Source organism: Sciurus carolinensis, chromosome 6 (assembly GCF_902686445.1).
Source record: "Sciurus carolinensis chromosome 6, mSciCar1.2, whole genome shotgun sequence".
NCBI lineage: Eukaryota > Metazoa > Chordata > Mammalia > Rodentia > Sciuridae > Sciurus > Sciurus carolinensis.
Window position 1 is genome coordinate 134,007,156 of NC_062218.1, and position 12,625 is coordinate 134,019,780.

A 12,625-nucleotide genomic window follows, 5' to 3' on the forward strand; every position below is an offset into this window, starting at 1 on the left:
TGTGGTGAAAAGCAAGCCATCCTTCCATCTTGGTGGTGATTTGCTTCAATGTTTTAGGGTGTTTTATGTGCCTACAGGCACACATGCAGACTCAAGCCATTCTGTTTCACTGATCAGGAGGATCACAAGTTCGAGGCTAGCTTCAACAACTTAGCGAGACCCTGTCTCATAATAAAACAAAAAGGGCTGGGGTGTAGCTTAATGGTAAAGTGCCCTTGGGTTCTATCCCAGCAATTAATCAATCACTTAATAATCATTCAAGCAGTCTATTACTACATATTATGATCAGCACCCTGGGACTAGTCAGGCATACCATGTGGGGAGGCTTCTGTCTGGGACTGTAGTAGGTTTGCTTTGAGTGAGTGTCACAGTGTCTTCTCCTGCCACCACTTTTCGCTTCTCTCCCAACACAGCTCTGAGCCCAGAGGAAGCCGAGTCAGCCCTGGAGGCCACCCATTATTTCACAGAAGACAGCTCCTCAGAAGGTGAGCTGCTGTTAAGATGCCTGGTGCATCCAGCCATGGCCCTGCAGCCACCATTCTTCCCGTGGGACCCATCAGTGGGCTCAGGGAGGAGGCCACCCTGGGGTTCTCCCGGGAGGGTCCTGCCCACACTGGGTGGGGTCAGTCCCTGCAGATGTTCTCAACTCCTGTTTCTCTTGCTTTTCTGTCTCCCTGGACCTTGGCTTCTCTCTCTTCCCTCTGCACCTTCTCTGCTGTCCCCTCCAGCATCTCCTCTGGCCTCAGATCTGGATCTTTTCCTGCCCTGGGAGGCTCAAGGTCAGTCCCTGGAGGGCAAGGGCACCCCCTTCACCTGGGACTATGTCCTCCTAACACTCAGAAGTCTAGAAGCTGTGTCCCAGGGGCCCTCTGAGACTTCTTCCTGTGGGTGTAAGTCCTGAGAAGGACCCAGAACCCAGCCACTCCTTGTGAAAGACAGGGGGCAGCATCCTTATTAAAGAGTGGTTAGTAAATAAAGACACAGTACATTGGGCATCAAGCAGACCCAGGAGGTCACCTCTGCAGCCACATGCAAAAAGTGTCATCATGTTCATAGAAAAGAAATACAGAATGCTGTCACTGTACATGTGTGAAACAGACACAGCATGGGAAAGTGGAGGAGCAGGAAATGGTAGATCTGTCCTGGAAATATCTTCACATTCACGGTATTTTTTCATTACAGAAAAATATATATGTTGAGTGCCTGTGCCACATTTAAAGCTGGTTGGTGGCGCACGCCTGTAATCCTAGCAGCTCAAAAGGCTGAGGCAGGAGGATCATGAGTTCAAAGCCAGCCTCAGCAATTTAGCAAGGCCCTGAGCAACTCAGTGAGACCCTGTCTCTAAATAAAATACAAAAAAGAGGGCTGGGGAGATAGCTTAGTCGGTAGAGTGCTTGCCTTGCAACACAAGCCCTGGGTTCGAATCCCCAGCACCACAAAAAAAAAAAAAAATACAAAAAAGAGCTGGGGGTGTGCTTCAGTGGTTAAGCACCCCTGGGTTCTATCCCTGGTACCAAAACAATTTTAAAAAATAATAATAAAGCCTGTTGGAAGCATCTGATCCAGGGTAAGGGGGCATTCCAGGCCCTGGATTTGGCTATCAAGCTTATCATGTGTGTTATACTTGCAAAGTTGACCATAAGGCTTGCAGGTGTAGCTCAGTGATAGAGCACTTGTACAAGATCCTGCCTTAGATCCCCAGCACCACCAAAAAAAAAAAAAAAAAAAAAAAAACGATAATTTCTCATGAGAGATTATACGTACCAAGGAATTGACCCAAAGGGAAAATAATATGTATCACCAGGGATTTGGGAGATGGAGGCAGGAGGATCACAAGTTCAAGTCCAGCCTCAGAAACTCAGCAAGACCCTATCTCAAAATAAAAAATAAAAAGTACTAGGGATGTAGCTCAGTGGTAAAGCACCCCTGGGTTCAATTCCAAGTACCAAATCATAATCATAATAATGCATATCAAGATGCCTATGGTGGTTCTGCTGACGGCACTGAAGAATGACTTGAATTTGAACATGACTTTGATTTCAAGAACATTACCTAAAAAACCTGGTGCTCCTTCTGTTGTAATACGGAGCCTCAACAAATCAAGGCTGCTCTAAGCTTGTCCCAAGTGCTCCTGGAAGAGGCCTCATGGTACACAGACCTGTCCTCAGGCTTCACATGGACCACAGGGAGCTGAGTCTCCATTCTATGATGAGATTCCTGAGCCCATAGCGGCCTGCTCTTCACCACCAACATGGACCACGAGGGTAGTTCAGAGCTGGGATACTGCTGTCTCTACCTGAGGTCCCAAAGCCTCAGGGAACAGTCAGCCTGATTCTTCTCAAGTCATGTTCACATGTAGGCATCATGTGAACCAACTCCAGCAAATGTGGCACTTTTTGAAATACTGTGTTGAGCACTAGATTCCCATACATAGAATCCTTCATCTTGGGGCTGGGGTTGTGCTCAGTGGTAGAACACTTGCCTAGCATGTGTGAGGCACTGGGTTTAATTCTCAGCACCATATAAAGTAAATAAGTAAAGGTCCACCAACAACAACAACAAAAAAAAGAACCCCTCATCTACTAGTGTGGGGGTCACAAACAAAATGGATCATTAGGACTCATCCTCTGAATTTGACTTTTAGCAGAAACTATAGAATTCATTAGTTCTCAGACTTTTCCATAATGCATATCATCATTCACGTATAAAACAGTGTGGTGAGACATATATTTTTTTGAAAAAGTTGAAATGAGGGCCAGGTATGGTGGTGCACACCTGTAATCCCAACCATCTGGGAGACTAAAGCAAGAAGATCACAAGTTCTAGTCCAGCCTATGCCATTTAGCAAAATCCTGTCTCAAAAAATAAAAAAGTCTGAGGATGTAACTCAGAGGTAAATTACCCCTAAGTTCAATCCCTAGTCCCACCCCCACCAAGAAGAAAGAGAGAGGAAGGAATGAAGGGAGGGAAAGGAGGAAAGAAAGGAAGGGGAAGGAAAGAAGAAGTAAGGATTCTTTGGCTGTGTGTGTGTGTGTGTGTGTGTGTGTGTGTGTATTCAGACCCAGGGCCTCCAGCATGCTAAGCGCTCTACCACAGAGCTATACCACAGCAACTGATTTTAAAAATGTAACCCAGTGAAAAGATGGCCAGCAACTATAATGCACCAATAAAAAAAAATGTGAAGGGAAAAAAAGAGAAACAGCCAGGCCCTTCCCTGCTGCAGTGCTATAGGACCAGGGCCAGGCCAAGCATAGGGCAGCACTGGGGCCTGGACTGGTTCTGTAGAGCCACAGACTAGACCTTCAGGGACCCCAGTGGTTTATAATCAGAATAAAAATTTTCTCCATATTCTTTTTATTTTTCTGGTTGTCCAGAAGTACCACCACAGGAAGAGCGAGAAGGAAGTGGAAATGAGGATGTTCGAGAAAAAAGAGGAGGTACAGGCTGTTCTCTACTGATGGTAGCGATCCAAGGGAGGGTGTGTTCTGGGTACCCTTGCTTGCTGTGTCCCTCCCCTGTCACTGCGGGAGAGGCCGTCAACCCCCAGGGAGATGACAGATGCATGCCTTGACACAGGGGCTGACGCATCAAGGTGAGTTCAGCTCATCAGCTACCACTGGGGGCCCCCATCCCCCTCTAGGAGCCAAGCAGCCCTCCCCAGCTCATGCCAGCCTCCCTGCAGCCTCTGTGTGGTTCTGTCACCACCTTAGGGAAGATGGGTTTGGGACCATTTATCAACTTAGGTCCAACCTATGCTGATGGGAGAGAACCATGAGTGTTCTGGAGTGTTTTTCCATCTCCGCTGCCCCAAATGCCAAGGTGTTCCATAACAGGGCCCAGGTAAGCCCACGCCAGAAAAAATGCAACCCCACTCCTCTCTGCTTCCAGCCTGCAACCCTCTTCCTCTCCATTTGACAGATGGAGATTAATCTCTTTTTTTCTCTCAACTCACAGAGGAGAAGGGCACCAGCCCTCCAGACTACCGACACTACCTTCGAATGTGGGCCAAGGAGAAAGAGGCTCAGAAGGAAACAATTAAGGATCTTCCCAAGATGAACCAGGTAGGCTCAATTGGAGCCCACAAAGATATGTTTCCAGAGAATTCTGGCCAACTGGGGCCTCACACCACCCACACTCCAGCGGTCTCCTATGGGGTGGAAATTCTCTTCCCTCCCTCTAGAGCCTGTTAGTCCTCAATGGCAGTTAGTTGTGATTTCCGAAAGGAGGCTAGTTGCTCCATGTTAACCATGTTCCCATGTTAACCACTCACTTTTTGTGAATCAATATCCATGACCAGAGATGCACCAGGTAGGTTAGTCTCTAACAACCAGAAACTCACACCAGCTTTGACAAGAAAGTTCACTGTGCTCCAGCTCCCTCTCAGCCCTGCCCAGGTGTCTGCACAAACAGGCTTACTTGTTCCTTCCGTGGCAGGTTCTTCATTTGCTAGTCTGTCAGTTCAGAAGTTTGGCACCTTGTCAAGGGTCTCAGCTAGGGAGTGGCCAACTCTGGATTCAGACTGTAGACATCTAAGCAAAGTTAGTTCTTCAGCCTGACCATGTCCCTCAGACCATACTTTACCTGCAGTTGGAGCAGACTCTCACTCACAGACCTGAAGATAGGACACCATGGAATGAGGCTTCTTCCCATCTCAGGCTGGTGGTCCTGAATGTATGGTTAAAGACCTAGAACCCGGCCTGCCCCAGCCCTCCTCAACTGACCAAGTGTACACTTTGTTGTTACCCCCCTGTACTTCACTAAAGGACAGTTGAAGTTGCTTCTGACTAAAATATAAAAGCCAAAAGTGGTTCCAAAATACAAGGAATAAGTCCTTTTGTGATTAGGTTTAGAAAGTCCTGATTGGGAGGGGTGCTGGGAATCAAGCTGGTAAAGGCTGGCCTGGCAGATGCAAGGCTCTGAGTTCCATCTCCAGCACCACAAAAACAAAAAAGCCCTGATAGAAGTAGCTCTCTCTTGCTGGGCACTATGGTGCATGTCTGTAATTCCAGGAACTTGGGAAGCTGAGACAGGAGGATCACTAGTTCCTGGCCAGCCTCAGGAATTTAACAAGACCCTCAGCAAAATAAAAAGTAAAAAAAGTTAAAAAGACCCTGTCTCAAAAAGTAAAAAGGATTGAGCTGTAGCTCAGGGGTAAAGCACCCCAGGGTTAAATCCTAAAAAAAAAAAAAAACTACAAAAAAAAAAAAAGTAGGTCTCTCTAAGCTAGCAGAATGACAAACAGAAACAAGGACAATCCAAATCAGATATGCATCCCGCTGATGAGAAAGGCATCTGGGGAAAAAAGGCTTTTGAAGGGCTACAAGACATTGGTAAGTCACTTTTCCTCTGAGTGTCCTAATCTGTAAAATGGGAATGGTAAGGCACAGGTTTTTGGAGACAATATTCCAGCACCAGTTAGCGTGGCCATTCTCACTCCAGCTAACGCAACCCATATTTTACCATCTCCTTGTCCTGTTTTTCTCCTAGGAACAGTTCATTGAACTGTGCAAGACACTATACAACATGTTCAGCGAAGACCCCATGGAGCAAGATTTGTACCATGCCATCGCCACTGTGGCCAGCCTCCTCCTCCGCATTGGCGAGGTAGGGAAGAAGTTCTCAACCCGGACAGGCAGAAAGCCCAGGGATGGTGCCCACAGCGGGGATCACAACAGTACCACAGAGGAGGAAGAGCCACCAGCACCTGAGCTCCATCAGGACCCATACGGGAGCTTCAACTGCCAGCTGCAGGGGACCCCCAGGCCAAGGCTGGTGGAGACACCCACCTTGGGAAAGCACCACAAGAAAGCCAGCTGGTGGTAGAGGGGGGCAGCGGCGAGGGGCAGGGCTCACCCGCCCAGCTTCTGTCTGATGATGAAACCAAAGACGACATATCCATGTCCTCGTACTCAGTGTCAGCACAGGCTCCCTGCAGTGTGAGGACCTTGCAGATGACACAGTACTGGTGGGTGGAGAGTCCGCAGTCCCACAGCCGCCTCACGTGTTGGGGCACTGTGGACACAGACTGGTGCATCTCCTTTGAGCAGATCCTAGCCTCCATTCTGACGGAGTCTGTATTAGTGAACTTCTTTGAGAAGAGGGTTGACATTGGACTCAAGATCAAGGACCAAAAGAAGGTGGAGAGACAGTTCAGCACCTCTAGTGACCATGAGCAGTCTGGGGTTTCGGGCTGACCTCTGCAGCCGCACTGCTGTTGGCTGAGGCCCTCAGAAGTAGGGGGCCAGCCTTGGTCTCCTCCTTCCCTTCCTGTTTTCTCCTTTCACCCCTCTCATTCTCCCCAGAAGCAATGAATTGTAAACACAAAGGCCAATGCAGACCCAGTTGCCTTAGACGCATTCCCGGGCCTGTCCATCCCAGTGCCCAGGAAAAGACTGGCCACTCCACCTCCTCTCTGCCTGGTGGGAACCCTCCTAGAGCCTGGCTGCCCCTCCTAGTGTTAGAGGCTCTCAGATCTGCCCATGCTTGCCTCACATCCTCACATCCCATGCTGTGCTCAGGCCACACTGGGTCCCTCCAACCACAGCCATCTTCATACAGCTGTGTGGCCCAGACACCAACTCTGCCACTTGGCACCAGGTAGGAAGGTCGTAAACTTATCAGGTTTCAAAGTGATGGAACTTCCAAGTACTCTCTGGAGCCCTTAAGCCCGAACCTCCTGACTGGGGAACTCAGCAGAAAAGGTCTCTTGCATAGTGGTGGGCGCATTAACCTTACATGCACTTTTGCTCTTTTGTCACCATTAACTCTGAAAGCACATCCTCAGGTCCTCATCTGTTTCCTTGTATTCATTTCAGTTGTCTAAACATCACACTGTGCTCAATGCCTTAATCCCTCAAATAAAAAAAAAAATAAAATCCACTGCGTACAGTGCCTTAAAGTGGCCCTCAACAACCATTTAGGCCTCCTGGCTTCCCCCTAGACCAGGAACAGGCCTCACTCCAGAAATTCAAAACACTTGGTCCCCCACAGGGGTTGTGGGAGTTACCATGCCTGCCAGTGTAGATGGGCAAATGGAAGGTGTTGACTTGTGGTAGGAGAAGCCTGAGCTCCACAGGTCTCAGTGGACAGGGGGACAAGGAGTATAGATGTGTCTCAGGCCTGGGCTGTATCAAATCGTTGGATTCAAGAAGCAGAGTGTGGGCCATGGGAAACCAGTGGGGGCCTTCTGAGCTGAGTCAAACAGGGCTGAGCCACGAGAACCTTTTATTTGTAGCAGGAGTTGAAGCTGATCACGGATGACCAGTGTTTGTCCCACATGGGGGCCACTCTTGCTTTTACTATGCCTGGGTTGTATTTTTCTCAGCACTGGGCAAGGAACCCAGGGCCTTGCATATGCCAGGCAAGTGCTCTCCCGCTGAACCACATCCACAAACCCTTTATTATTTTTTTTTTAGTTGTCGATGGACCTTTATTTTATTTATTTATAATGTGGTGCTGAGAATGAACCCAGTGCCTCACTCATGCTAGATAAGTGCTCTACCACAAGCCACAACCCCAGCCCCACAAAACCTCTTGTTTGGTTTTAAATTTGAGAGGATTGTGCTGAATTGACCAGGCTGGTTACAATCCTCCTGTCTCAGCCTCCTGAATAGCTGGGATCACTGGCATGAACAACCATATCCAGCCTTTTTATTTTTAAATATAACAGCTTTATTAAGGTGTAACTTACATACCATAAAATCTACTTGTTAATGTACAAGCCAGTGAATTCTAGATTTACAGAGTTGTGCAACCAACTCCACAATGCAATTTTTGAACATTTGCATCAAAACTGAAAGATCCCTCAGGCCATTTGCAGGGAGTCTGTGTTCTCACCCTCAGCACCAGGCACTACTGATCTACTTTCCATAGATTTCCTATTAGTTTTTAAATTGCAGTGCAGGCCTAGGGGTGTGACTCAGTAGTAGAGTACTTGCCTAGCATGGGCAAGGTCCTGGGTTACATCCCCAGCACCACAAGAAAATAAAATAATGTGTGCTTGAAATTCTCAACTTTATGTCCCATTCTCAATAAATGCATCAAACAACATCAAGGAAATTGAACAACTGTTCTTCTTTTATTTCTTAAAAAAAAAAAAAAGTCATTAAAAAAAATGTGCAGCCAAGCACAGTGGCTCAGGCCTAAAATTCCAGCAACTCAGGAGGCTGAGGCAGGAGTTTGTAAGTTTGAGGCCAGCCTCAACAATTAAGTGAGACTTTCAACAACTTAGCAAGACCCTGTCTCAAAAAAATAAAAGGGCTGGGAACATAGCTCAGTGGTAGAGCACTCCTGGGCTTAATTCCCAGTACAAAAAAAAAAAAAAAAAAAAGGCATACATTGGAGAACATAATTTCCTTTCTAGTATTTATTCCAAACTGCTATAATTACAACAGATCTTGCCAAAAATACTGTTCTTGGCCATAATGCAATTAAGATACACATGAGAATCTCATACATTTGGCAGTTTGGAATCTTAAAATTGATTGTAATCAATTAGACTTTAGTAATTTGGAATTTGGATAAATGTTTTAATAATATGAAGAATAAACTTATGAATATAACACAAAAAATAATAGAATTGTGGGCACAGTGGTTCACACCTGTAATCCCACAACTCAGGAGATTGGGGCAGGAGGACTACAAGTTCAAGATAGCTTGGAGCAATTTATCAAGACCCTTTCTCAAATTAAAAAAGGACTGGGCATGTAGCTCTGTGGTAGAGTGCCACTGGGTTTAATCCCCAGTGGAAGGGACGGAGGGAGGGAGAAAGAGAAAGAAAGAGAGAAAGGAGGGAAAATATAAAGTAAGAACATAAAAAGAATAACCTATTCACATGTTAAAAGAATGTACAAAAGCAAATATGCCAGGCATGGCAGCCTGCTCCTATAGCCCCAGGTGCTTGGGAGGCTGAGGCAAGATGTCTTGTGTCTAGGAGTTGCAGACCAGCCTGGCAACATAATGAGTCTCTCTCTCTCTCTCTCTCTCTCTCTCTCTCTCTCTCTCTCTCTCTCATAATGAGTCTCTCTCTCTCTCTCTCTCTCCTCTCTCTCCTCTCTCTCTCTCCTCTCTCTCTCTCTCTCACACACACACACACACACACAAAGTTGTTTTATTTTGGTTGCAACAGTACTTCGAATTCATTAATCATTGAACCTGGGAGGATAATCAAAACATTTAACAGCCAGAACAGTAACACAAAATATGTATGAAGGAAATAAATTCTCAGTATATATTACTCTGCAATTGTATATTTTAAAACTGCTTAGCCATGGTTAGTGATGTGCTCTTGTAGCCTCAGCACTAGGGAAACTGAGACAGGAAGATCACTTGAACCTAGTAGTTTGAGAAGAACCTAGGTAACATAGGAAGACCTGTGAAAGGAAGAAAGAGAGGGAGGGAAGAAAGGGACACGTGTATTTTAAAAGGAAAAAATACTGAAAAGTAGAAAAACTTTAACTGATACTAAAGACTACTCAATATTTTGGTGATTTTCTTCTATATTTCTTTCAGAGTTGAACTGGTATCATAAAGTTTTTGTTCTCTTTTCATTAAGCACAAAACATTCTTTGCAGATGCAAATATGCATTTTGCTCTCAGCCACGGTAAAATTCAGATGTGGAACTAAACGGACCCACACCCCAGTGAGAAACACTATTTGGACTTGCTCTAGAAGGGGAGTCAGCCCCATCACTTGTATTTGGCAGACTCAAAGGGAGGCAGAAAAGTAGGAAAATCTAGAGCGAAGAGAAGTCTTCAGATGTGCTCTGATTGCAGGCTGTCAGCATGGGAAAACTAGAGGGAATCAATAAGAAGTAAGATTTCTTTCTTTTATTTTAAGTAGTGGGGATTGAAACCAGAGACCCTCACATGCTAAGCATCAGCTCTACCACTGAGTTCCAGCTCCAGCCCAGGATGGGCTTCTTTGTTCCCTGTCCCAATTTCCACACCCCACTCCACTTCCCTGTACTGGGAATTGAACCTAGAAGTGCTTTACCACTGAGCCACATCCCTAGCCCTTTTTATTTTATAAAATAAAATAGACAGGCACTTGCAAAATTACCCAGGCTGACCCCAAACTTGCTATCCTCCAGCCTCAGCCCTCCTGAGTCACTGGGATTACAAGCACTTAACACCTCGCCCAGTCAACCCAAGATGATTTATGTGATTGGTTTGTTTTTGTTTTATGTGTTTTGTTTTTTTCTGGTTGGTTCTGAGCTGGGCAAGTAGGTATGCAAAAATGGAGAAGCAGGCAGTTATTGGCCAAGTCAAGGTCTCAGGCAACTGAGATTTTAGGGGTGTGGTTACTGCAAAGGTTTAAGGTCATAGTTCTATTGTCATATATTGCCTGACCATTGTCTATTTGCAACTCAGTCTTTGAAACACAATTTTAAAAAAAATTTTCTGATATGTTTACTATGAAAAATTTGGAAAATATTTTTAAAATCATAATCCTACTCCCCCCCACATATTCATGCACCTGGGAATAAATGACAGATTTTATACAACTGAAATTGTGTACATTTTGTAACCTCTTGCTTTTATTAAATAAAAAGTTATTCAATAACACCAGATAAAACAGAGCAAGGAAGACTTTATTCAGGACCATCGGATAGGTATAAGGACTGTGGCCAAGCACAGTGACAGTAGGCCCACACCTGTGATCCCAGCAGTTTGGGAGGTTGAGGAAGGAGGAGTGCAAGTTCAAAGCCAGCCTCAGCAATATAACAAGGCCTAAAGTAATTTAGCAAGATCCTGTCTCAACATAAAAAAAGGGTTGGGAATGTGGCTTGGGTTCAATCTCTTGTGCAAAAAAAAAAAAAAAAGGTATAGGGACCACTGCAATGGGGTCTGGAAATAGGGGCGTGAGATTGTGGTCAACTCCCAACTCAGTGTGGGCAGATGGGAATTTACAGCTAAGGATCAAGTGGAGGCCAGTAGATGGAAAATTACTAGCAGGAAACATTGGAATTAGGCGAATTCTGGCTACACAGGCATAACAGGATTCTTGCTGAAGACAGGCCCGCTTCATTAGACCTCATCTGGGGGATGGAGAATTGTGAGGATGCTGATGAGATGTTGATGATGGGAAGGAAGCAGTTCTTGCTAAACTAACTCAGCAGAGTTCTTTATTAAACAAAGAAGTGCACAGGAGAATGCTTGGAAGCCTGACCAAAGTTGGCCAACCAAAGAAGATGTCACTTCCTTTTTTTTTTTTTTTTTTTTTTTTTTTTTTTGGTGTGTGTGTGTCTACTAGGGATTGAACCACCCAGGGACACTTTAATCACCAAGCCATATCCTCAGCCCTATTTCATATTCATTAGGGACAGGGTCTTGTTGAGTTGCTTAGAGACTTGCTAAGTTGCTGAGGCTGGGTTTGAACTCCTGAGCCTCCTACCTCAGCCTTTGGAGTTGCTGGAATTAGAGGTGGGTGTCACCATGCCTGACTAAGATGTCACTTCCTAATAATGCATGTGCACTTTCACTGCAAACTCAAAAGACCTGCATTGTGGTCTATTTATTGAAAGCAACTATTCTCACAACATTTATTCCCATTTTTTTCTTGTTACACTTTAGTGATCACTAGTGCATAAAAATCTGTCTGGATGACATTGGTTATTTTCTTATCCACTATGTTTTTTTGGTTTTTTTTTTTTTTTTTTGATTGTTTGTTTGTTTTGTTTTGTTTTACTCCTCTACCTGTACTCTGTATAGCAGAACCTTTCTCACCACATCTTTGTCGGGATCGGGTATTATGATTTTTTTAACAAGATAGTTTATGTTGTCAGTCATGTCTTGGCCATCTGGCAACAGGGTCCTAGTGGGGCTAAGCCAGCGAAGTTGAACTTATTCCTCCCCCTTCCAAACGGAGCTTTCTTTGGGAACTGCAGGAGGGATTGGTTTTCATTTCAACTCCTTTCTCAGTCTCCCTTTCCCAGAAACATGGGGCTGGTGACCTGTTTTCCCGGGATTATTGGTCCTTCTGCCCTTCCGCCCTTCGCACTCTGGCTCAAAGACTGACTGCATACTTCTGCCCAGATGCCCCGCATATTCTAACCACAGGACCTGTGGAGTGGGTTGGAATAGGAAGTCCCCTTCCATCTCCCTCTCTGCAAGTTTAGCAGCGGAGAGATCCATGTTCGTAAAGCCGGGCAGCAGTTGGGTATCCTGTCCTTGAAACTTCAACTTCCCAGCAAGTACAGGAAGAATAGAACTGGCTGGGTCAGTTGGCACACGCTGGTAATTCCAGTGACTCGAGGCTGAGTCAGGAGGATCGAAAATTCAAGGCCAGCCTCAGCAATTTAGCGAGACCCTGTCTCGGAATAAAAATTTTAAAGAACTGGGCATATTCTCGTGGCAAACCGCCTGTGGGCTCAATTGATACAAAGAGAGAAAGGGGAAGACCAGAGCTGGCCGGGGAAATCACCACTAGTCGGCGGCCTGGTCTTTGCCTAGTTTGACCAAACCCAGGATAGCAGGGCCTGAGTCCCCGGCAAGGCCAGCGTACCACCAATTAATCACCATGACAGCCCGAGGCTACGGAGGCCCGGGCGCACCAGGTGGGCGGGGCCAGGCGAGACTGAGCGCCGCGTAGGAGCAGAGGCACCGAGTCCTCCCAGCGGGGCGG

General features: G+C 45.9%; 1 protein-coding gene across 1 annotated transcript in view; it reads left to right on the forward strand.

Annotated features, from left to right (window-relative positions):
* Tbc1d9b (TBC1 domain family member 9B) overlaps positions 1–6,891 on the forward strand; it is a 57,039-nt gene extending 50,148 nt beyond the window's left edge. Inside the window, 8 exon segments of the mRNA XM_047555344.1 lie at positions 414–485; positions 729–779; positions 3,375–3,437; positions 3,955–4,061; positions 5,488–5,719; positions 5,722–5,910; positions 5,913–5,988; positions 5,990–6,891. Of these exon segments, the coding sequence (XP_047411300.1) occupies positions 414–485; positions 729–779; positions 3,375–3,437; positions 3,955–4,061; positions 5,488–5,719; positions 5,722–5,910; positions 5,913–5,988; positions 5,990–6,194 (995 nt within the window). The 3' untranslated portion in view covers positions 6,195–6,891.
* The last annotated feature ends 5,734 nt before the right edge of the window (positions 6,892–12,625 follow it).